Source organism: Lutjanus erythropterus, chromosome 15 (assembly GCF_056507025.1).
Source record: "Lutjanus erythropterus isolate fLutEry1 chromosome 15, fLutEry1.hap2, whole genome shotgun sequence".
NCBI classification, from domain to species: domain Eukaryota; kingdom Metazoa; phylum Chordata; class Actinopteri; order Lutjaniformes; family Lutjanidae; genus Lutjanus; species Lutjanus erythropterus.
This window is the reverse complement of record NC_139331.1, coordinates 17,543,235-17,570,234: the sequence shown is the minus strand read 5'-3', so window position 1 is coordinate 17,570,234 and position 27,000 is coordinate 17,543,235. Positions and strand designations below refer to the sequence as shown.

The following is a 27,000-nucleotide window of genomic DNA, read 5'->3' as shown; positions in this document are numbered from 1 at the left end:
GAATTATCATTATACAACAAAATCTAAAAACAAATGCTGTAAAGTATTCTTTAAAATTCTTCAGTAGAAACATTTATTTTCATTGTTTTTACACATTTTAGAATTTATTGATGTATACTGATGCACCCAGATCTTACACACTTATTAGTACTGTTAGTATCTTTATTCCTTTTTATTGCATTACCTTGCAATTCCTTTTTTATTATCCCTTTTTTTCCTTATTTATCTTTGCTGCTGTGAGAATTCGGGGGTAAATAATGAGTTACCTACCTAAAAACAAAGACTGAAGACAAATTTAGGGGGGGTTAAAGAAAGTTAAATAATAACTTAAATAAATAATTATTGTAATACTTAAAGCATAAAATCTGAATTATCATTGTTAAAATGCTGTCAGCAGCTTTCTGTTCAGTCTGCAGAAGGAAGATATTTCTCCTGCTGAGCCCTGAACAAAGGCTGCTGCAATAAACAAGCATGAATGACCTTTTCAAATGTGTGCCAAACAGGTTGCCAAAACATGATTGCGTAACTTTTGTTACTTGATAGTTTCACTGTCATGACTGGGAGCGTAACAGCTGATCAAGTAAAACATAACAAGTCCTGCTCTTTGTTGTAGTTAGAAAATAAAATTTAATCTATTCGGGGTACCAGAGTCATACATAGCAGATACACGTCCAGAACAGACATTGAAATACTGCTCAGCTGAAAACAATTCTGCTTGTTTTCACAGCTGCTGTTTGACAGCGCAACATGACAGACACAGACTGGAAAAGATTGAAAAGACAAAATCACATCAAGTGATTAACAAGCATTTTTCATATATGTTTATGTATACAAAGCAGTATAAAACAAGTACAATAATGGACAGACAACAAGTCCAAAAAATATGGGTGTAAACATTTGTGTATATGTGCTTTTCATGACGCCAGCGTCACCACAAATCGGATCAACCGGTAACTGCCATCGTCAAGGCAGGGTATAGAAATCAACATTAAAAAAAACGAAAACTCTACTCCGTCTGGTGTACTTGTATTGAGTATTGTATACTAAAAACTCTACACCTGTATATTTCGGCTAGAATACAAAGGAAAACTGCAGAACACTAAGCCTCTGCATCGAGACAATGCCACACAATCTACTCAGGGCTTTTGTAACAGAGCACCATATTGATATTAGTGTGTTTTTTCCTCAGCCTTGTTTCCAGTCGTACTCTACTGTTTCCATTGGTCCCTTTACGTAGAGATGGTTGAAGTAACAACGAGGCACAGTGGGTGTCAACAACAACACTTAATGCAGAGATGAAACTGGGTATTTTCCAGTCTTCCAATGGACAGAGCCAGCTCATGTAGCAGTACTAAGGAAGCCGTACAACCTCAGGTCTTTGGGCAAGAGTCTCCAAAAGTCTCTCCGGCTTGGAGCTCAAGTGCTTGTTTAGAAATGTATTGCCAGTCATGTTTTTATTTTAATGGCTAGTCTGGGCGTCAGGGACTCCTCCGCGTCCCTGTTTTCCTGGTTTCACTTGGCGTCGGTGGACAGCTGCTCCAGCAAGGGGTTGGCCTCGCTCTCTGGCGTTTTGACGCTGTCGGTCCTCACGATGCAGGTGGGCCGGTGGAGGTTGAGCATCACCATTAGCTGCTGCCTCTCCAGACGGAGCTCCTCGATCTGGGCCTTCAGCTCGGAGTTCACCATCTCCAGACGCTCCGATTCCTGGACACAGATGTTGAATTATTAGACACTGCTGGATAAATCGTTCAGAGCGCTTCAGAGTTGTTTAACAGACTGTTTTTTGAAGTGGGGTTATATGAGGTACTTATCTACAGCCAGTGTATTATATACAGTAGATGGAGGTTGACATACCATCAGATTGGACCAACAGCAGGACTAAATGTATTTTAGGCACCTAAAAGTAGGCTCACCTATACAAATCAATATCAGTTTAGGTGTAGGCTATATTTAGAATATTTTAATGCTTTTTCTCTGTCTTCAGGCAGCTTTTTTCAGGAGCAAACCATCGTTATATAAGCAAAATATAGCTAAGCAACCAGACTCCTTAAGGAAAAACAGTATGTTATATTTAGAAAATTTCAGTGCTCTTTCCATGCCGTCAGGCAGCCTTTTTCAGCAAAAACCATCATTATATAACCCACATATCACTAAGCAACCAGACTCCTTCAGGAAAAACAATAATTTTATGTAGCAGAAAAAGGGAGTTGCTGGTCTGCCACTGCCTCGATCGGTAAGTTTGTTTGTGTAATTGTGTGACTTTGGTGTTTTTTTAAGGGTTAGTTCAGATTCACTGAATTCACAATATAACACAAACATCTAACCAACTGAGGCAGCGGTAGACCAGCAACTCTCGTCTTCTGCGATGTAAAATTACCATTTTTGCCAAGGGAGTTTCGTTGCTTTGAAGAGAGTGCTATTTGTCTTTTTTAGGTGGCTACAAAACATTTCGCTGGTGACTGCTATCTACTGTTCATAATACACCGACAGTGAACTAGTATTTCATACAACCATGCTTCAAAAATCTGTAAAAATGAGATCCATGACTATACATTCTACAGTTGCAGTGAGGCTTGTATTAACACTGACTCTGTTAGCTGTGACTTGAGCTGAATGGCTCAAACGTGAACCAGTTGTTCAGGTTAACTGAAGTCAGGTTATTCTCAGCCACCAGCCCGAGCAGCTCTATTTCTGCTTCATCAGTATGCAGTGCTGTGTCATGAACTCACCCTTTGAAGGAAGTCAGTCCGTTCCTTCTTTTTGTTTCGGCATCGCGCTGCTGCTACCTTGTTTTTCTCTCGTCTCCGTTTCCTCCTTTCCTCATCTTCATCCATCTGCAAACAGAAAGTATCGTTAATATGAAAAACAGGTAGACTGAATTTCATATTTTTAAAAAATCTGATAATTCCTTTATAAATTACATGAAGCTATAAACAACAATAGTGATCACCAAAAATTAAAATAAAACTTTGTTGTGCAACATCTACAGTAATTCTTGTTGTAAGCACTAGAGGGGGCAAAATTCCATAATTATAAAATAATCATTTTTATCACAGTACTGTGTACAGTATATCTGTATACTTATTTACATGGAATTAATGTCACTGTTTAAAGCTGCTTGAGCACCAGAGTATAAAATTCATTATAAACAGCTCTGTTTTTTATTCTTTCCATCACTCTGAATATTTATCATTGTGGCCAACAAGTGATACTGAAATTCATCTTTTGGGTTTTTTTTTTAGAAAATGATAAAACCTGCCTCGATAGAGGGCTTTGAAACATCCTGACTACAACAGCCTTGTTGGCCTTGTTGCCGTTTATACCTAACGTTTTCATATATATATATATAATACCAGAATTTTAAACTTCATAACAGTACTAGTTACTTATAAAAACTATATCTCTTTTGACAGCAAATTAAAAAGGCACACAAAATAGTATATAATAATAATAATAGATAAATATATATTTTTTTCTTTTCTCATGTGAAACTGCACACAGTCCAGGTGTCTGGTTTTGTTGCTGCAAACTAAATATCAAGCAGAACGATACAAACTGAAGTGAAATGAGGTCTTGAATGAGCACTTTTTGACTCTCTCTCTGACTTGACATACATCTTTCACACGCCCTACTGCTGCACTGTTTCCTCTTTTCCCTTCCCCTCTCTTCCTTCTCACCTCTGTCTTGATAGCGAGCGGCCTCTTCCCCAGCCTCCCCAGGAAGTGCAGTGGGGACAGCATAGTGCCCAGCTGACGGAAGTCAGCCAGCTTGAGTTGATCAGTGAGTGTGGTGGCCGAGATGCCCGCCAGCGGGCCCAGGCTTGGCAGGGAGCCCGCCGCCAGCGAGGGGTCAGGTATCTGTCCCGGCATCATGTCCGACCCGGCCACCGCCGCCGCTACAGAAAGAGAGAAAAGAGGAGAGGGGAGGATTAGCTGGAGAGAATCAGACCTGACAATGAAAACTCAACTCACATAGTGAACAGCAAAGTGTGCACACATCTTTTAAATAATCTAGATTTTATTGTGTATAGCCTAAAATAACAGCCAATTCTGTTTTGCAAAAATGTTTAAAACAAAACAAACAAAAAAAAGTATGTCTCAACTGTGGTTGCCACAGCAGTTAACTACTGAATCTTAATAAAAACTGAATCTTGATTCCGTATGTCAAAAAAAGAAAGAATAGAAATTTGAAATTTAAAGACTTTCACTGTTGGTATTAGGACTGAAACTAGATATTATTATATATATTAACTTGGTATTATTTACACTATCAATCAATTGCTGATCATTTTCATACATAATTGATTAATTGTAAAAATAATCCGCACAATTTAGTTTTTCAAAATTCCTTTAATCTATAAATTGCTGAAAAATTGTGAAAAATGCTCATCATAATATCCAACAGTCCATGTCTTTAAATTTATTATCATAAATTACAAAGAAGCCAAAAAAAGTGTTTGACATTTTTGCTTCAAAATGACTGAAACAATGAATTAATAAAACAAACAAATTTAAAAAACTGAAAGAAAATTACTTGCAAACTTTTTAGTTTTAATCAACTAATTGATTAATCAACTTAACGTTGCAGCTCTACTGAATAACATGTCAAAATTTATGATGCGATGTGAGCGCAGTTTGCGCTGAACATTTTGTATTCTGGTGGGATTTTTGTCAAGATTTACTCTCTGTTGGTAACATGAGCCATACATTCATTCCCTTCTTCCATTATCAAATTGCAGCCATCTGACAGTCTGATTTATCTTGATTATGATCTTATAGGATTGGCATTCTATCCACAAAAAGATTAATTGACTGTCTTCTGTCCTTGTCATCAAACATCTTTCTAAATACGGGTTGCTATGTCCAAGAATGCATTCAAACGTTGACAGCTTTGACAGCTGTGTTATCTTCTTAGTCAGCAGCCAGTGAAAAAACAAACTTCACACTGTCAGCAGCTCGACACTCATCTCTGTAGTTTCACATGCAAAGGGAAGCCTTCAGTATGATCACATAAACTGAGGGCTATCTTCTACACGCCTGCTCCTCGTAATTTACCCAGTGGTTTTCATTTTGAATGTTCATTTGGTTTTCTTAGAGACGATTCGAAGGATATCAAAAACACTCATGTCAAAACAGAGCGGCTAACACTCGTGTGTTCCACTGCCACCCTCTTTCAACAATTTGGGGTAGTTTCGGCGGGTTGACCACAGCACTTTTTAATGCAATCAGGGAGGAATGAGGGACAGAGAGGAGAAAAAGGAGAACTTGTGCAGGCCTAAAGGAAGTGGCTGGAGAATTAAGACGTCTCTCTAATTACGGTAAGACCGAGAGTTGGAAAACTTCTGATGGCCAAATAAAAAACAAATGTTACAGATGGGAACAGTGTAACATGAGCCGAATGTACCCTGCCCATCCCTGCAATCTCTCAGGAGTGAGAGGCAGAGTGAGAAACAGAAACGACGGACAAGAAATTGTTTCTCTTACTGGTCAGTATTCATGTAGGAAAATTAATACCTAAAACACAAAATGTCAGATAAAGAATGGGTAGGCAAACATCCAGCTGCTATTTCATATTTACTGCTGATGAAATGTTATACCAAATAAAGACAGAATCGCTGCATGAATGACATAAACTGATACTTCAATAACTTTGGCGTGCTGACAAACTCTTTGCTCAGATCACCCAAAGCTAAACCCAAAGCATCAAGGAGTTTTAAAAAGCCTGATGATATCAGTGTGACTTCTACATTAGCAGCTTAGTTCACAATTGCCTCCAGAGTATTCAGACTGGAGCTGAACCTCTCCAGGTTGGGCACGAATTGAACAAAGCCCCTCTCATATGGACCCAACAAAGACGTGTATTGTGAGGTGCTGCGGAAACAGCTGACTCTGCTGGTGGGTGACGAGCTGACAGGCCGACTGCATTGTAAGTTAAACCAAGTTTTTCTTTCTTTGCCACTTTTCTTCTGCAGGGCTGAAAGACTCGCTCTATTACAAAGCCATAGAGGAGGTAATGAAAAAAAACAAGGTTATGTAACTCTATTCTAATGTACTCCACCCTGCTTATGGGCTGGTCTTTAAAGTGTTTTCACAGTTGGGCTGGAGTTTACTGTCGAGCATGGTGGAAACCAAATCAGCTCACTTTTAGTAAGAGGAAATCAAATCTGAAGTGCCATAGAGTTGTTCTCTGCTAAACGAATTACACTCTAAGATATAGCTTTCACACAGTGCTTCAAATATATTTTTTACACTGTCTTGTCTACGTTAAGGTTGTCAAAACTATTGATTCAATATGACAATGTTTAACACAGTACAATATTTATTAATAATAACATCAAAATTACCAAAGCTATTAAAAAAATCATAAAGGTGCTCATTCAAGACCACAGTTCAGTTCAGTCTTTATCGTGTATCAGTTACTTTCTCTGTATCGACACTGTATGCAGGTTATTACTGAAGAAAAAAAGAAAGAAAGTGTTAAATGCCACGTGGGGCTAGTAAATATAGCAACTCAAAAAGACCCAAACTATTAAACTATTTTGATAATCAATTAATTGTTCAAGTCATTCCTCATGCCCAAATGGCAGAAAATGCTGTTTTCAGCCTCTCAAATGTGGAGACTTCTGGCTTTTTTCACTTCATTATATTAAACTGAACATTTATGGATTCTGGACTTACAAAACGACATTTAAAGACATCCTCTTCGACTCTGAGAAAATGGGGTGGACGTTGTTTTTTACTATTTTCTGACATTTTATAGACGTTGCAGCCCCAAACTAAACATGACAATTAAGTCTTTTTTTGTAATGTGACAACAGCTAATGAATACAACAATTAGTACAGACACACTGGAGAAAATGAGCTTGGGTAAGTACATTTCTGACCCACCTACCCAACCGCGCAAGTGAAAAAATCATTAGCAATGAACTTCTGCTGGGGCTTTTTGTTCCTTTCTTCTGTCATATTGAAAGAGGTATCAAGTATCACTTTTTTTGTACTAGTATTGTATAGAAGTTTAAAATTCTGGTATCGTGAGAGCTGCAGTCTGCATAAAAATCATCTAAAATTCCTGCATTAATGACCTAAAACATGAAGTATTTCAGTACATCGACTGCGAGTCTCTCAGTTAATCTCCGCACTACTCCTGACCTGTTCTTTACCACCTTCACTCTGCGTGATTTATTCGCTCCAAGGACAAGTTGGTGTGTGGAGCCAGTGTCCAATGAGGCATTTTATTATTTAAATCCCGACTGCTCCCCTCCCTTCCTCCCTCCTTCTCTCCCTCCCTCTCTCTCTCTCCCACTGTATGTATACTCCCATTTACACTGCACTTGGCAGCAGCCTGTTGTTTTTGCTGGAGAGGAAAAGAACAAGACAGCCCTGGTAAAAATCTCTCTCAGACAAAATTCCCTCTCTCTCAAATGTCCCAAGAGAGGTGAAGGAATGGAAGGTGCCAAGGCCTTCTCTTTCTGCAGAGAGGCTGTCTAAGAACAAGGTGAACCATATGGTGGCTAATCCTGGAGTGAATGAGAGTAAAAAATAGCCATACAATAGTACAAATTGTTGGCATGCAGTGACTTTTGAACCCAGTAATCTTACAGAATCAGCGCCTTTGAGATTACACAGTTGAATGTTAGGTTGGGCTGCACCAACAAGGATACATTTTTAAACCAGATTAAATCATGTTTTAACTTTTAAATGTTGTTGCACCAAAGTTCAAAACCATCTTAAAATTGAAAAATATTAAACTTTAACCTCTCTTTAAACCTCAGTTTTTAGTTTTCAACCTAATTTTACTCTAAACCTACATTCAATTTAATTCTGTTTAACCAAAACTTTTAAACTCTAATTTAAAATGTGGTCCAGTATTAACTTTAAACTTACATTTGAGGAGGTTTAACTTTTAAAATAGCTGCTTTTTCAGATGGATTGAGCAAAAATGATCCAGTTCCTCCAGTTAAGGTAAGGTTAGTTTTTTTCCTTAATGTGTTTCTGTCTGTCTTTTAATCTTCTATTATTCGGCCATATTGTCCTGTTAATTTGACAAACAACTTTTCCTCATGGGAGGAGAAATCAGAGCTTCTTTGCTGAGCCTTCATTAGTTGGCTAACTTTTTAGCTAGCTACCAAGCAATGTAACATTTTCTTAAAGAATAAAGAGCAGCTGAAAGTTTGTTCAACTCTTTTATACTTATAGAAATACTTATCATAACTTATGTACTGATAACACCCAAATTGATTTTTAATTTGTTCATTTATTCAAATTTGAGTAATCAAGTATGTCCATAAATTGTATTAATAAAGTTTTATTTACGTTATGTTTAGTCACATGCACAACTTCATTCCTCAATCTGATTTATCTGATGTTTTACTGGAAGTTATAGCAAATAGCACAGCAGCTAGCAAGAAACCCACCATTACCTTGAATAAGTTACAGATTTCTCTGCATTGGAACATTGTTGGAAACATTTGGCATAAGTTCAAAACTCAATAAAGTATATAACAGATTTCTAACATCATTAGACGTTAATGTGGAAATTTTACGTACTATAGCTTTAATTTTAGTTTACGTCAATAAACTTGGATTTACTAATCAGAGATTACGGGGTTTTTGATTGTAAATCTGGAGTTTAGTTTTGCTAAACTCTAATTATAATCTTTGTTGGTGCTAGCCTGTCTCAGATTCCATGTCACATCAAATTTGAAATGTCTCACTCTCCACATGTGTATGTTTTATTGAATCCATTCAGAAATCCCCTAACATTCACTGGCACATTGACTAAAGAGTATGCCATTTTTTCTTACATTGCTCACTGCCGACCAATAACTGTGCTGGAATTCAAAAGATGCAATCCAAACTAACCCCTGGGCTGAGAGAGCAGCCACAGGAACTGAAGCGCCCATTAGGAATGACTGAGCAGATCGCTTTCAGAGCCAAAATGGAGTCCAATATCCAAGTTGGCCAGACACTCAGGACCAGTGTACAGACTCAGATGAGGCTCCATCCTGGACACACACGATTTGTCAGTTGAAATTGACTCTAAAAAAATAAGTCAATTCAGGAATAATCATATTTTATGTCTATTAGACTGGCTCATGTAAAATACACTGTAACGCAACCCTGCTGCAGTCAGACATATTGCAAGGAAAGCCCCCATTCCTTGCTAAGGCTTGTTGAAGCATGCAGTTGAGGCCAGACTATGCCCCCCCCACACACGCACAGAGAAGTACAAATTCAGTACATAAACACACATAAATCTCATATTTGTCTGCATGACATCAGATCACACAAATCAAAAACCCGCAGAGGTGGTTTTGCCAGCAGTGACATGATGTCTGAAGCGAGCTGTCTATCAATTATGAGACATAAAAGTGAGTTACACACCATTCCAGACAATTTATTGTACTGTTGTAAACTCAAACACATAACAGACTCTTGACGTGGCTCGTTTGGAGTTAAACGTGACTTTTAAGTTGACTAAGGGCTGTTTTATCTTTAATCTACTCCGTCTCTTTCAACCTGCCACACAAGTGTCTTAAAATCCCCCTTGCAAATACAACAAGCCTCAAGACATGAAACCCTACAGAAGTCTCATCTTTACAACACAGGGAAAGTTTGCCGATGCGTCTCGCAGTGCTGTAATTACACCCTAAAAGCATGAGTCAAAGTGATTTTACATTTTTTAGAAGAGGGGTATTTTTCTCTCTTCTTTCTGTCAGCAGCAGCCTGCAGCCGAGGATTAGTGGTCAGCGTTTGATGATGCAACGCCGTTACTGTGCTTTTGCAGTCGAGCAGAAAAGCCAGTGCCACAGCTTTTAGGCCCACACTAGCCTCAAACAAAGACACCTACACAGCCCAGCACCGCTGCCTCTCAGGGCTAACTGAGAGGAGACGAGCTGAAGCCAAGGGCGGGGAGCGGAAATGTCATGTATTAGTTATGAAATATAGGACCGTACCCGATGCAGGTTCTGGCTTCAGCCCAAAACTAATCTATGTGAGCCATAGATAGCTGGAGGTGCGTGTGAGGAGTGTGTGTGTGTGTGAGGGTTCCTATATGTGAACGTGCAGGCAGTCAGCATGTCCTATAGCCCATATAGTTACAATCCTCTGGTTTCTTTGCTCACATACTCTATCTGTCTTCAGCTCAACCAAATGTGTCCATTTCCTGAGTCATTCCTGAGAGCAATTAGCAGTGCTGAGGAATTCAGACCCTTACCAATAGCCAGCAGCACAACTGGAGGCCCTATTATCCTCATCCCCTATAGAGACGCTGAAGGAGAGGGATGGGAGGGGGGATACAGGGGCTTTTCAAAGGCGACTCATTACCTTCACATACTATTGCTTTTTAAAAAGGAGCTCACTAACAGTTAATTTCTACCAGCGCAATGAAAACAGTCAAAAGTATTTGCTTGCTAATTTGTCTTTGCCCAGGACACAGAGTTACACTTCTGGGCTGCCATCAGAGGTCAGACTAAGTCATTATTTTGCAAGTCACAATTACATCTCAGGTCTTAACGTTTAAGTCGTAACTCAAGACTGACAAGTCCCAAGTCCTCAAGTGTTGAGTCTCAAGTCCTAAACAAGTCATAAAGAGCCGTTTTAACAACATTCTTTGTGCAACCTCCAATGCTGAACAAAGTTCGAAGTTGTTGGGTCTCTGTAATTTCCAGCCTGCACATGTTGCATACTGCAATTTGTGTTCTGCCGACCATTGCGTAGTTTTTGTGTGAATTAAATTATCTTTGTTATCATCTTTTCCAACTGGAGCTCAGTAATCTACATTTCTCTCCTGCAACTTGACTGGATGCTGTCAGATTGATTCAGACAAAGTAGATCTGGGGAATTAAGTGTTGGCTTGCTGAGAATGGATAGTATCAAAGTTAGATGATTCAGAAAATCAAGGGAAATTAATTGACTTGTGGGACATAGAATACTTTATAATGTTTGGACTAGGGTTGCAAATTTTATGCATTTTCCTTAACTGATAGTTGAACAAATTAACAATCAATCAATTAATCACTAAATGCACATCTTTTTCTGGGTTTGTCTTACTTTCTAGTGACACAGTTATGTGAACATTAATTCATGAGGTATAAACAATTTAAAATGAACAGAATAATCAAACAATACGGTTCGTGTTTGAAACAATTGCTCCTGTCCAGCTGTCCTTACTCAACAAATGGCGTCAAATTACAAGGCAGACCAAACCAAATAGTGAGAAAATGTGTGAGCTCTAGAGAAACGGTACAGAATTAGTTACATTATTAATGGCGATTAATCGATGAATGATCAATCATAAACATCTCTTCTTTGGGCTTGGGGAAAGGTATCCAGCATTTTCAAGTCAAAAGCCTCAAGTCCAAGTGAAGTCATGAATCACTAGTGTTCAAGTCCATGCGGAGTTGCAGTTCTTTTTTTTTTTCCCAATTTGGCAAACTTCAGTGTAAAGTCATCAAATTTGTGACTTCAGACTCAAGTCTAAGTCATGTGACTTGAGCCCACACCTCTGGCTGCCAGACAGCTCAACTTCAAATCACTGGATTATAGCATTACAGGGACGACATTGGCTCTTTCCAAGGTGCTATTTGAACCCACTATGTCAGTGCACTTTATTCAAGTCTAATTTTGGACTAATAAGGCCTTGCACAGCCCACACACCAGCATCTTGCAAAACTCTTGCAAACAGCTTCTACTGCTCTAATGCTACATCAGCGGTGAAAATGAACAATGAGCACAAAGGCCTAGGCCAAGGCACGCTCTCTGGATCTCTGGCCAAGGTCTCAGTGATCATCATTACCGTCTGCACTCAGTCAGGCTGTGTGTTGAGTTACAGCCTTTCGCAATCCTCTGAGGAAACCAGGGAATTTGGCACCGACTTTCCTCGAGGACAGGACAGTCCAAATATACAGTATCAACATTCCTCTAACCCCTCATTATATTTTCATTGGAGGGACGAGACACAGACACGAGTAGGGGAGAGACGCCTTAATCATGGCTGTTGTTCTGATCACGCTGCGGTCATCTCTGGCCATTAAACTCGGTGGTGATAGTGTGTGGGAGTGGGAGTGATTATCACAACAGAAAAAAAAAAAAATAGGATCTCTTTTCATTTCAGCTTTCATTTCTCGTTTGGGCTGAACAGCTGCCACAGATAGTAGGAACCTTTCAAAATTCCTCTTCTGAAGATGACTAAACCTTCCCAAAGCAATTCAAGGCAATTATGAACATTTAACCTCACAACATTGTCAGTTATGATGAGACCCTCGGCTGCAGCAGTAATGAGCAATCTTAATTTCCCCTCACAATCACCGTTTGTGTGTCTCAGCAGTGAGTAAGCCGGGGTTCAGTGCATGTGGCGGTTATCTCTTTTCTTGACAATGAAATTACACAAGAGAGCAGGAAGTTTAACCAACGCACTTTATTGTACACTTCAGCCAAAGAATGAGAAATTTTCCAGGCAATTCATAACACAAAGCACCTGCAGATATGCACGGGGCATGAGCACTGTGGCTGCCTTCATTCAAACATTACGATGTGATCATTGGCTGGATTCCTGCTTGGCCTGCTTCGTGCCATTCAAACAGTCACACATCTATATTCTGCATCTGGGTGGTCCTGCTTGAATTATTATAATGTTACTACTTTTTCCCCACATTGTAAGTCAGGATTAGACTTTGCATGGCACTGAGATTTGGCTTGGCTCAGACATGGATTAAATGAATCAAAGTACAAAATGCAGACAAAAGCCGTTTTAAATGCATGGAGTTCACATCTATGACAAATCCAAGGGACCTTGTGTGTGTGCAATCCCTGACAATGAGATGTTGGCCAACCAAGTCCAGAAAATCAGATTTAATGCCATCTGTTGAGGCAATCACTATCATTGTGTAACATGTGGTTGTCACTTTAATGCCGCTTCATACTTTGTCCTCTGATATTTCCTCATCGGCCCCACGTCAAGCAGACGCTTGCTCTGATTAAACAAGCCCGTGTCTGCACTGCACTAAATGTTCAATCCTTTTCTTGCTCTCGAAGGCTGTGGGCTTAAGGTCAATGTTTGGGTCAACAGTTAGTGACAAGACTGGTTTTTGAGCAAATGGACAGGGTGTCTACACCTTTTCTAAAGTCAAATTCAAGCACTTTTCAAGAATTTTTCAAGGTGCATTTTCAAGATTTTCTAGCACTTTACAGCTGTGTTACATTTATTTATATACATATACTCAAAATTATTATTTAAGATCTTCATCACATTAAATAAGAAGTTACTGAGCAATAAACAATCAAAATGATGTTTTGTTATAGAATTTTACAGAAAGGTAACAAATTAAAGGAAACTACAATGTTTCTTGTTTAAAAATGTGTCGTCTGTCTGTTAGTAGACCAAGTATCCCATATAACCTGTCTGAGCCCATGTCTGCTTTATTTTTTGTCTTATCTTTCTCTAAAAAGCGAACTATTCAGTCAGGTAGCGATTAATTATGAAAGTAATGCAATTACAAATTCAACCAGTGTCAAGCACTTTAAACAAAATCAAAGCACTTTTTAAACATTAAAAACACTGCATTAAAATTCAAGTGTTTTCAAGGTTTTCCAACACCCACACAAAGCCTGAATAGGCAGAAAGTGGCTTCCAGTCCAAAAGAAATTCAGGAAATCTGGAAATCATAACTTTTAAAAAGGAGCTTTTACTGTGCTCTTTCCTAAAAAAAAAAAAAAAAAAAAAAATACTGGCTTTAATGTCTCTTCTCTCGATTACACCGTTGGACATTTGGGTGTTTGCTTCCACAGAGCACGTCTAGTCTAACCTGACACACTGTTTTTACAAACCATGTGGAAAGGCTTATGAGGACTACAATGTGATACTGATAATGTGATACGTACAGCAGTGAATAGCTGCTCCCCCAGCATTAGTATTAGTATCATTGAGCTGAGCTGTTGCATAGTTGGCTCGCTCGCCTGCAATGCGTCTGCTGTCTATTCAGTGTACTGGGGTGCAGCTTGGCAATTCCAGCTCTCCGGAGACGCACTGGAAGGCATTTCTACTTAAAATAAACCCTGTGCGCCCACGTCCAGCCTCTCAGCCCTGTCGGCCCTGCACTGCTTGTCGGCTCGCCAGCCCTTCCCCATTAATCCACTGCAGCGTTCCATTTATGCAGAAACCATCCTACGGATGTGCCCGGGCAGGCGCTGGGGCATTTAAACCCTCTGCAACACACGCTCCGTCACTTAGACACACGCAAACACAGATAAAGACACAAAGGAAACACATATATAAAGAACACACAAATAGTTTCCCCTGCATGGCATTTAGTTAAGCGAGCAAGCACTGCACCAGCTGAGGAACACACACTCACCATATAGGAAAACATTGAACCTATGAACTTAAGCCCACATGCACATGATCCACCCTTATCCATCATATTTCCCATTCCATGATTGGCCTTTAACCTTCAGGCCAACGGGGGCAGATAACTCACGCTACCTCTGGCCTAGATGGAGTTACTGTCACACAGTAAAGTGTGAATCTTTCCAAAGACCCTGATGTGGACGAGAGGATGATATTTATCGACTCATCACAACAGCACAGGGAAAACAAAGAATTGCTGTGGTGGTGATCAAGGGGAGAGTAATATTAGATTAGTATGCAAATTCACGTGTGGGACGTGCTCAAACAAACACAGATTCCCTTATCCAGTACAGAAAAGGTATCATACATACAGAGCATGTGCACTATGATGGGCCAAAGCAAAGATTACTAATATGAGCCTCTCCGAGCACACATACTTGGCTGTACTCACATGCTGCCAAATACACTTCACACTTCATTTACATCACTTATGTTTCAAGGTGAAGCAGCTCTGCCAAGACAAGTTTTTTTAGTGCGGCAGAGGGTGATACTCCAGAGAGCATCACTGATTAATTCAATCTAAAACATGTTTTAAATGTACAATACTTACTCAGAGAATACTTGTCAGTCGTCTTCTGTCAATGATGCAACTGTGTTTGGACGCTGTAGAAACGCAATAAGATATTTATTACTATTACAAAAAGTACTAGTATTGTTAAGAGTAGAGATCAAGAACCGGCATTAAACCAGCACTGGTCAGTACCAAAATACTGATAAGCTCCTGGACAAATGATACTGCTATCATTGTTTATGTAATGTGAGATAAACAGTTAATAGGGCAAAATGTTCAAGTGTAGGCTCACTTTACTACATTTAATGAAAATGCTACTGAATACTGCAAAAAGTAATAATAAAATAACTGCTAAGTCTTTTCAGGTCATATCTTTATGTTCTGCATCAGATTATGGCAAGTAGTATTAATAAGAGTATTGATCATATCTGTATTGATAAATCCTAGCAACACCCATCCCTAGTTATGACACTTGAAAATACTGGTTTACTTATTGGTCAACAGAAAATTAACCAAAAACAATTTTGATAACCGATGAAGTGTTGAAGGTTCCTGTTTTTTAACATTCCATTTTTCCCCTCTAGTTTTCATGTTTTGTGTAAAGAAATTGAATATATTTAAATCTGAAATAGTTTGAATTTAAAGACATCGCTTTGAGCACTAGAAATCTGTGATACACCATTTGATAAATACGGTAACTGATAGCAAAAATAATTATTTGCATTGTTTCCAAGTCATTATTATTTCTTTATACATACTACCAAATAAACACTGTTATCTTAGAGTCATTTTGCAGTTCTGGTGTTCTTTGCATATCTATCTTGCAGCTGCATGCAAATGTGTGGCTTTCAAATGGTAGTAGTGAAAGTAGTTTAAAAAGTTAGACCTTGAGAAGCAAGCCGATAATAATATAACAACGATTTAAACACATGGCATGACTGTGCATCAGCGATTAAATTTAATTCACATATTTCTGCAATCTTAAAAGTAAAACACTCTGCAGATTCCGTGCAATTTGGCGCAGCAGACTAGCTTAGCTAGCAGTTACTGTGAAACCCCCCCAGCGCGTGGCGTGTATAACGTTACATAACTGTCTTCACCAGGCTAACCGACACTTCTCCTGTTTAGCAACACTGACTCCCGGGATGAAAATATCTCCAGTCTGACACAACCTGCTGTGTAATTTAGCTAAACGTGTCTGTAAATAACGAGCTGTAAAGCGACAGTTGCTACAACAGTTGAAACAACAATGTACTTATTACAGGGATCGTGTTTGGAAGGGAACTCCGGTCCAGCGAAAGATCTCGCGAGAGTGATCATTTTAACCCAAACCTTGATGTTTCCCTACCTCTAACAAAACGTTTTTGTCCATTAACCTGCTCAATTGTTAACTAAAGCGTGATCACGTTATAAAACATAATTAATTTGCACAGCGTGCACAACGTATAAACAAGGGGTATACATCTCGCGAGAGTTTCACAAATACGGTTCTCTCTACACACGACCACTAATAGGCTGTGGCAGCAGCAACAACTTCTGCGGTAAGAGCACGGAAAACTTTACAACTATTAATCCTCAGATTTTTTTTTGTCAGCATTTATGTTAATATATATTCTCATATACTGAAATCAAATTACCCAAATACAAAACAAAAACTTATGTAAAAAATAAAATTCAGTGAGTTAAGTCTCTACAACGTGGTGAGAAAATGTGTAAAAAAAAAAAAAAAAAAAATGCAAATATGTCAGACGTGTACTAACATTTAGCTACTGTCCGCATATAAACAGCTACAGCAGGAAACAATAGAAACAAAGCTCGACCGTTCAATCATAGACTTACCTCTTCTGCGTCCAAAATCCGCAGTAGGTAATAATGTGCCGGTGGAGGTGTGAGAGTTACGTGTCGGATGTAGGTTTTGGGACTAGCTGGAGTCGTTGCATCAGCCCGTTTAAGTAGTGCTGGTGTGTGAGTGCTCCGGAATGCGGAACTGCTGCCCCGTACGTAAGCATTGGATGAAAATAATGTCAGAGGAGGGCTGTTTGCTCCACCCATAGCAACCAAAAATCAACATACACAGACCGGAGGAGGAGAGGAAAGTTTCAACTGATGGACAGATAAAGAGATAGACATGAGTAAAACACACGCCCCGAGCCATAAACGAGTCAGTAAATAAAGTTATGGCTACAAACACACACACACACACACACACACACATACACACACACACACACACACACACACATTCTGTCTGAGCTGCAGGTGTTTTATGATTTGACAAAAGGTGGGGGTGAGAAAAGGAACCACCAGCAATAAAATACAAAAATAAACCAGTCCAATTGGTAAATTGTTTTTAAGCTATGATACAGTAATAATAATAATAATAATAATAATAGCATTTCAGCGTTTTGTCGCAACACCACCACCACCAATAAACCTTTCATATTATAATGTGACAGTGATCTTTTCCTTTTTCTTTTTGCCTCGCCATACTTTTCAAAACAAAGTTACAAAGTCGGATACTGTTCATGGCAGAAATGGGATTAAAACATTTCAGGTCTGTGGCACATAAAATCAGACGCCTGAAATAATAACAGATAGACAAGTTGGAAATGGTGGTCAAAGCCAAGTCTATACCTATCTACCCCTCAGATTTATCTTGTGGTCTCTCAGGGTGTCTTGACCCCTGTCCATGCTATCATTTGTTGTCTTTATTAGAGTTAGATAACATTTAAATTCCTCAGAACAGACTGTTTGTGATCATTAAAAGACAGGAGAATGGATGTGGTTCAGTGCTTAATGACTTTCAGAAGATTTTAACAATTTTATTAACTCTGAAACCCAAAAATAAGTCAATTAGCCATTTAGGCACTGACAAGGAATTGAGTTTGTCATTAGCCCACAACAGTTCCTGACATCAAACAACTCTTTCAAGAACTGACATTAAACTGGCAGCCTACAAGTGAACAAAACAACATTAACACCTACTGTGTTGTTCCAAATCAGTGATTTAGGGCACAAATGTTTATGTGATGACATGTTATGGTGTTATTTTCCATTAAAGAGAAGCGTCATCATTTCCTGTTTAGTAATAGGCTGTTAACTGGTAAGACAGATTGCTCTAGAGAAAGTAAAACTGAAAAACTCTTTCTGACAAATTTTCAGTGCTTTTATTTCCCCATGTTTTTCATCCTGTACCTTGCATTCAGATTTATTCCCAGTGTGCCCATTACACGTGTCTATAAGACCGAATGAGACACCCAGTGTCGCTTTTCTCAGACAAATTCACAGAGAGCTAAAGCCTTATTATTTCAGGTGGTAGTGGAGGAAGTTTGATGCCTAAGTAATGCAGTAAATCTTGCAGGGTATTCACACATGTAGCTTTAGCTGCTGTGAAATCCAGTTTTATTTTCTTTAAGCTGTCCTTAATAAAGATGTGTGACTCAATTCATAACACTTAACAGCTAAAACACACATGTACATAATCCTGTCTAAGTATTTTTGATGGAGGTTCCAGAAAATTCCAGAAAAAAACTTTCATCTATGCCTCTTCCTGCTGCTTCCCTCTAGTGTGGACAGCTGTAACTACATCCTAGGATAAATGTATTAGAAAGATATGTATTGAAAAATAATTGCACCTCGCCATCACAGAATACACATAATACACAACAGAAGAGTGTGTTTTACTGTTAGTGATTCAAATAAGTGATTCAAATAAAATGCGGTTTCTGATTATTTTAAATAATATACAATACATAAAATTAAATCAAAACAATACTATACATAAAATAGGCCTGATAAAATTTAAAAAATAAAACAGAAAGAACAGTATTAGTCCTAGCCATGGACATGTTTGTGCAAATGCTATAAGTCTAATCATAAAATAAATGCAGGCCATAATGAAGCATTTTGTAAATAAATAGATTTCTAAACAAATATTTCTTTATTCCATGATAATTTAAAATAATGAATTTGAAGACTTTTCACAGATCACCTGGCAGAGTGCCAAGGACCCTTGGGGTTCCTGGAACCCTGTTTGAGAACCACTATCTTAAATTACTGAAAACAACCTTTGCGAAACTGCCTTTCTATGGAAGCCCATTTTGCCAATGTGATTACAAAAGATCCTGTTAACAAACTTATTGAAGTAAAGACTAAGTGTCTCAAAATAAAGATGTCCATCCATCCATTTTCGGTAACCGCTTATTTCCAAAGGGTCGTGGAGGGCTGGAGCCTATCCCAGCTGACGTTGGGCGAGAGGCAGGGTTCACCCTGGACAAATCGCCAGTTCATCACAGGACTAACACATAGAGACAGACAACCACTCACACTCACATTCAAATTCAAATTTAGAGTCACCAATTAACGTAGCATGCATGTCTGTGGACTGTGGAAGGAAGCCGGAGAACCCAGAGAGAACCCATGCAGACTTGACTTGAATGACTTAGTATCTCACAGTAAGTTAATATATCAAAATATTGAGTTAATGTCTCAAAATAATGACTTGGTAGCTCAAAATAATGAGAAACTTTCTCAAATGACTTAGATCCTAAGTTATTATTATTATTATTATTATTATTATTTTATTTTACTAATATTTCAAGAAAGTTTTTCATTATTTCAAGAAAGTTTCTCATTATAATGATTGGATCTGTTTTTTTTTTCTCATCGGGCTGAAATTGGCTTCCATACCTTTTGAATGTTTAAAGTTGTGCATCTTAAATACATTGTTTGGCTTATATAAATATAAATGAGGCCAAACCATCTCTAACTGAAGATAACTGTACAGAAACCAATTAAAAATCACAATAGGGGCTGCAATATAATATCCAAACAATTAAAATTTTTGCAATAAAATAGTGTGTTTTAGTACGATTTTAATCGACTACATCCGATTCGTCCGGGCATATTTTATTACATCTTTTTATCTTAACCATTATCTGGGGCTCAGTTTGGTTTTACACCATGCCATCTCAACTGTTCCACCCAGAACAAGCAGCTGAGTTATTAGAGGCTCACCAAAATACCCCACTCTGTTCCTTTTTTTAGATTCTAATTTAGTTCTGCTGTGATTTATGTCTCGCATCTGAGGGGAGGTCGAGGGGGGGGGGGAGGGGGGGGCTGTGCGTCACAGTCGCTCTTAACATAGATGACAAATGTTAAGGGAGGCATTTGGGGTTAATAAAGCAGAACTGAACCAACAAGCAGACAGATTTCATAAAATAGGAGGAGGGGGGTCCTGGACGTCTTTAGTTAAGACAGTTCAAGGAGGTTTTCCCTCCGCAGGTATAGACTTTCAGCTGAATTCTTCTGTGCCTGCAGGAAGGCAGCCAGAGATGTCACTCAGTACAGGAACACACATGGTGCAGGCTCATTTGGCACTTTAAGCCTTTAAGAGGGAATTGTTCCCGCCAAGAACAATAAGCCTTGATAATGACATTCTGAATAAATATATCAGTCTGAATATGCAGACCAAGTATGCAAAGCATGTTAATTTGTTCAACAAAAAGTTAACAAAAGTTCATTTTAAGTTGAGAACACATAAGAATATACAGACATGTATGAAAGCTCTCCCAAAAAATCCTGTCATTTTAATAAGGAACATTCTCAACACAATGAGAAACTTTCTTAAACTGATGACTTAGTATCTTTAAAAAAATAAAATTAGTATTGGAAAATAATGAGAAAGTTTTTCATAATAATGATTTAGTATCTGTGAAAAAAAAATGTCATTACCTCATAATAATCATGACCCAGTATCTCAAAGTAATGAAGAGGTTTTGCAAAATAATGAGACTTTCTCAAAATAATGACTTATTTGAAAAAAAAAAAAAAAAAAAAAAAAAACAGCGAGATAGTAACTCAAACTAATGAGAAAGTATTTCAAAATATGACTTCGTATTTTATAAAAATGTCATATCTAAAAATTATGGGCAGATTGTTTAGAATACTGAGTTAGTATCTTTAAACAGTGACTCAGTAACTCAAAATAATGAGAACATTTTTCAAAATGAGTTAGTATCTTTTTTAAAAAGTGACTCAGTAATTCAAAATGGTGAGAAATTTTCTCATAATATTAACTTAATATCTCAAAATAAAGAGAAACTTTGTCAGAAATAATAACTTAGTATCTACATTGTTATATCGACAAAGATTCTAATTATTTTATAATCTAGCTAATTATTTTGAGATACTAACTCATATAATGACTTACAGGATCTTTTTTTCCATCACACTGGCGGAAATGGGCTTCTATAGAAATAACTAGAAACACTGCTGCTACAGAACATCACGGTCCGATTAAGGATGTGATAATGACAAAGAGTTTGTTTTGTCTGTTCCAATCTTGTAGAAAATCTTTGCATTAAAACATAATTTCTGGTGCACTTCTTTCCAGCAGCTGCCCAAGTGATGAATGGAGACGAGGGAGTGCAAGTTTGTGGTTTTGCTGCTTTGCCAACAACGTGCAGAGTTCTTGCTGTGTGGGCGTCAGACGGTAAAAAACAATGAAACTACTTTTTTTTTTTTTTTTGCACAACCAAGTTTTATGTTTTTCTCTGACTTTGTTTATGCACTTTTAGACCAACATTTACACGTGAAAAACACCAGCACCTCCTTTATGCAATTCAATATGCTTTATTGGCGTGAATGTTTTGTAAACAATTGATTAGTGTTGATTAATACAATAAAAAGGGTACAAAATAATTCAGTTCAACTCATACTTTGCATTTGTGGTGACTTGTTAAATAAGTCAGGCATATTTTATAATTCAACCAAGCTGATTAAAATCTGTCGATTGATTTGAGTGTTATGTTGTAATATTATCCAACTCTGAATCTTTGGGAAATACCCAGCAGACCAGACACCTCCAGACATAATCCTGACTCATCATCCACCACACTGCAGACACTATAGACAAACTTTATTTTTACCAGTGCTCCATCTAATTTCCTTCCTTCCTTCCTTTTTTTTTCTTTCAAAATAATCTCAGACCATAGTAGATCACGTCAAAGCTCGTCTGGTAATGTGTACGACAGATGTCCTGCGGTACATTTGTCGGAGACGGATTTGGAAATGGTGTATTACTCCAGAACGATATTCCCCTTCTTCTGACAACAATTGTTTTGGAGTGAATGGAAACTATGATTTTGTCATAGTTTATTCAGTGAGCGCCAGAATCTTGGATGAACTACTCTTATGCATGCATACAAATACTGATGAATACAATCAGTGTCTCAGCTGAAAAAAAATACTTTTGCTATAAAACATTCTCCTTTCCAGTCATATACATGAACATGCCAGCACACTCCCGTGCATCCAGCACAAACACACATGCAGATAAGATCCATGCCGTTCTTCAATGGATTGAACCGTGATGCAGTAACAGACTCCCATCGACTCCATTCACAGAAATCAAATCATTCACTCAGTGCACCAATTGCGTGCTGGCGCTGACTCTGAAACCCTCCCACTCCTTCATCTTCATCTCTCTCTCACAACCACAGGCTGTCAGACATCATGCCAGCACTCCTCTTCACCCCCCCACTGATCCTGTTTCCATTTGAGTAAAAGCTCCCAGTGTTATTAGTGCTGTGAGACATGGATTCACCATTTGATCTTATCCAAGTCTATAAAAAGCACATTCTTTTGTACAAAGAAATGGAATCTTCACAGTTTTATACACATCAGTACTAATTTAATGGTACACTTGTCATGAAAAACAAGTCGGTTATTTCAAAATAAAAGCACAAGCTGTTTTTCTTAGTATTATATCATTGACAATCTCCAGTTGTTTGAATTGATGCACATATCTACACTATCTTTGGCACCGTCACAGCGTAATGTCAGGTGATCCTGTCTTCCCAACCCCGTATGACATTGATTTATCCTTGTAAATATAGCACTTCCCTGGGAATATCACAGCAAGCAGGAAACAGTGTGGTCAGGAGGTGTATGAGGATGAGATAACAGAGGTGGAAACAGTGAACACACAACAAATAATAGAAAGATAGAGATCTGTAACCAAGCAATGTGAGACATATTACAGAGAGCTGGTGCTGCTCTTTGTAATCTCATCGTGAATCATTACTGCAGTAAGTAAGGAGGCCGCCCTTCAAAACTTCTCCATGTTTTGTAATTCAGTCGGGTCAGCTATATTTTACAATTCATATTAGACACATAATGAACACATTAACAACAACACAGGCTTCATATACACAGATTGCCAGTACACAAATGTGCACACACCTGTAAAAATGACAAACAAAACAAAAGCACTAGCAAATGGAAACAACTAAACAACTGTTAAGTTGAGCGACGCTGCCTATTCTATATTGTTTTTACACAGGTTTACATGTGGGAAACCAAAAATGTACTTTGGCCACCAAATTTAGAGGCTTGGTTGCCTGTGGGGCCGACGTTTGTGGTTGTGCAGTCAGTTGATATTGTAGTGCTTGCTCTTTGTGGGAATTGTTGTTTCCCTGGAAATGTTAAGTGTACGGTCTGGACCTGCTCTGTACAAATAAAAGTGACTTGACTTGTGGTCATCAACTATTTATAAGTACACTCTTATCAGCTATTTCCTCATTTCAAAAGTAGTGCACATCAAACTAAGAACAAGCTCCACTTACCAAGGAAAAAGTAACTAATAGAGTCATCTCATGAAAAACGTGTTGAAATGCCGCTGTAGGAAAAACACGAGTTTAAATAATAAAATTAGTGATGGCTGAATTCCATTAAACTGCCTCCAGATCCTGGTGTTGTGCTTGTTGGCTGACTGTCACATTGTCATGGCTTAATGAGACGCTTGAATACAACAGAGTCCTGATTAATATTATTACTAACACCTGCAACTCTCATGCTAAGTCAAAATGGAAGTACTGTACTGTACACCCACACGGGTGTTTTCTGATCGTCTGCTTGAATAGACCTTTGCTCAGATTGAGGTAAGATTGTGTTATAAAGGAGTCATGTAAGGTCACCAAATATCATGACTAAATGACAAAGATAAAGGTGAAAGTTGCCCTGTTCTCATAGGTGCAGCCACTGCAACAGGAGAAAGCAGTAAACAAGATGTTACACAATCCTGAAAGGAGCTTTAATCAGACAGAATAATTGAAAACACTTGTGTTTGTGTAACGTGGGTGTGTAAGGCCTTTTAGTAATGTTGAGCTACTAAAATAGCCTCTAAGTTGCTTATAACATTATAAACATCATAGTTATTTTAAGATATTTACAACCTAAATGAACTCAAATAACTCATAGTATCATAGACACTAATGCGTCAGTAATAATTATCCAGCAGATAACAGAGTAATAGGATACGAGTACTTTTACTCTTTTACTTTTACTTCAAATACATTTTTGTTTTTAGGACTCCTGTACATTTACATGAGTAAAACTCTGAATGTATGATATCATTTGATATCATTATGTTGTTATTTTTACCAAAGATCTGACCTAAACAGACTCATATTTTTATTTATTTATTTATTTATTTTACCTCTGATACCTTTTGAATAGACTACATTTTGGTTACTATGCACATGTACTTGCACCTAAGTACCAATTTGGGTGTTGTACTTAAACCTGAAAGCTACATAATTTATTCCAGAGTAAGAGAAATAAAGTCTTAGGCAATAGTTTTAATCCAAACCTTAAGATAAAATGATTCCCCCTCAGCTCACCTCATACAGTAAGGTTGTGGCCTGATGGCTGGTTATGAACAACTCTAGCTATGTCATATTTTACAACTCTGAAACAGGCTGTGGAGGTAAGAAGCATCACGCTGCAGGAGACACAGTGTTCGATGGAATAAGTGGAGTGGACAGAGAGTGAGTCAGTAGACATCAGAGCTGTTGACAGGTCCATCTATCATCAATCTAAAATAGCCAGGCACCAACACATCACGCACAACACACAGTACGCGAGGGGAAGCTCGGTTGTTTGGTGCTTGACACCATCTTAAACCAAACCAAAAACTAAAACTGGCTGTGAAAAAGACATTTTAGTTAACTGAAATAAAAATTAAAACTAGACTTTCAAAAAAGCAAAACAAAAAATGACTTAGTGCAGTTGACTTACAAAATTAACTAAAATTAAATCAAAATTATTTATATTTATTTAATAGTATTGTATTATTTAGTGTAAATATTAAACAATTAAGAATTTAAAATCTTAAAACATGTCATATATATATATATATATATACACACACATACACACCGCAGTGTAATTGCAGTGTCTTATAAAGCTCCTCTGAAGTGAATTGAGACTAATACTTAAACTGATATCGAATAAAGTAAAAAAAACTAAAATAATTTTTTAACAATAAAAACTAAACTTACAGAAGCAAATCCACTCTGGAAAATGTGGAACTGAAACAAAAATTAAAAACGAAAGAAAAATTATATTTAACAATACTAATGCAATCTTTAACAGAAACACTGACACACACACACACACACACACACACACACACACACACACACACACACACACACATATATATTTTTTTTTTTGTTAGTTTTATTATTGTGTATTTTCTTTTATAACTGCACATTTTTATTTTATTAGTGTATATATATATATTTTTAACTTAATTTACTGTTTTGTTTTGTTTTGTTTTGTTTGTGTTTCTTGTAATGGGGCATTCCAGCCAAAGCTTTTTCATACAAACACTGTATGACTGTGTGACTATAAACATATTGAATCTCGAAAACATCTCTGCAGGACACTGCAGGCGTTGTAGCTCCCCCTGCTGGTGAAAATAGAGACTGTACATCGACATGTCCCGTGTTGTAAAACGTTCAACAAATGTTTGGGGGGTTTTTCAGGCACGTGTAAATGAGTCAGATGGACTCATTCGAGGTGAATGTGATTACATGAAGTGCATCCACTGCGGTGTTATTGCAGCTTTGAAACATTTGCTCGTTGTTGGGGACCGAAACTAATCAGGCTGTGGTCAGTAAATGGCAGGTTAATATTCCGAGAAAGGCTTTGGCATCGTTAAGTCTCTTACTAGAATTAATTATCGCCATGCACGTGATGCCGCCCTGTAATTAACGAGAGGGTTTTTGTCTGTTTACGCTCAAAAACACTCCTCCCGCTCCGCTCGCTCCTGCTTCGACTTTTTCCGGTAACATCCCGAAATATGACACCGTCGCCATGGAAACAAAACAACTGCAATTACCCAAACATGGTCAAGGGAAGTGAAACGACACGGCAATCGCGTGTTGACGTCACGCCCAGCACGCACCGCGCTGCCGCTGCTGCTGTGGAATCGGATTCCCTTGACCGTGACAACAGTGGAGCCGAGAACGAGCTGTGAATAAGTAATTAACCTGCCGCCGTTTGTGCTGCTCCCACTCATTTTAAACACGATTCAGTCCCCGGTGCTTGTACTTCATGTAATCCTGAAGCCAAAAATAGACACGCTGACATCTTTAGATATATATATCCAAACTAGTGAAAGGTGTATAAAGTGTATATAGTCTTTGATGAATTTAGTACTTTTTACATTATATATATATTTTTTTACATTGATTTATATATTTTTTTATTTTATCTTTATGCTGCTGTAATATGTGAATTTCCCCAGTGTGGGCTCAATTAATTTTATCTTATCTGAGCTTGAATTACAGTTTTCATTTTTCAATGAAAAATAAAATAAAATAAAATAATGATGACATGACGTTTGTTGGGGTCTGTACCAAATAAAAATGTTTCCTCACATCTGGAGAACAACATTTGTAGGCCAGCGCACCTCTGCAGCACTACAGTACTTCATTATGACACTGTATTGGCTTACATCTTTCCTTTATCAAAAAGGGGGAAGATTTGAACATCTGCAACATGAAGACGGAGCTGCAACAATTAATCAAATAGTCATAACTATTAAATTAATTGGCATTTATTTTGAACATTGATTGATCATTTTCTTATTTCAGCTTCTCAAATGTGAGTAGAGTTTCTTTAGTTCTCTATGACAGTTAACTGAATACTGTCACCTTGGATTTTGGGAAATGGTTATCAAAAATTTTCATCATTTTCCGAAATTTTATGGACCAAACAATGAATTGATTACC

The 27,000-nt window shown here is 37.9% G+C and overlaps 1 protein-coding gene across 1 annotated transcript; it reads right to left on the bottom strand.

Moving 5' to 3' along the window:
- Positions 1 to 1,470: 1,470 nt before the first annotated feature.
- Positions 1,471 to 16,903, bottom strand: LOC146314263 (jun dimerization protein 2-like). Its single transcript, XM_084737725.1, has 5 exons — positions 16,757 to 16,903; positions 14,957 to 15,009; positions 3,678 to 3,895; positions 2,730 to 2,834; positions 1,471 to 1,704 (listed from the first exon to the last, which is right to left on the bottom strand). Exons 3-5 carry the CDS (start codon positions 3,870 to 3,872, stop codon positions 1,513 to 1,515), a joined length of 492 nt encoding a protein of 163 aa, XP_084593851.1. The 5' UTR covers positions 3,873 to 3,895; positions 14,957 to 15,009; positions 16,757 to 16,903; the 3' UTR covers positions 1,471 to 1,512.
- Positions 16,904 to 27,000: the final 10,097 nt, after the last annotated feature.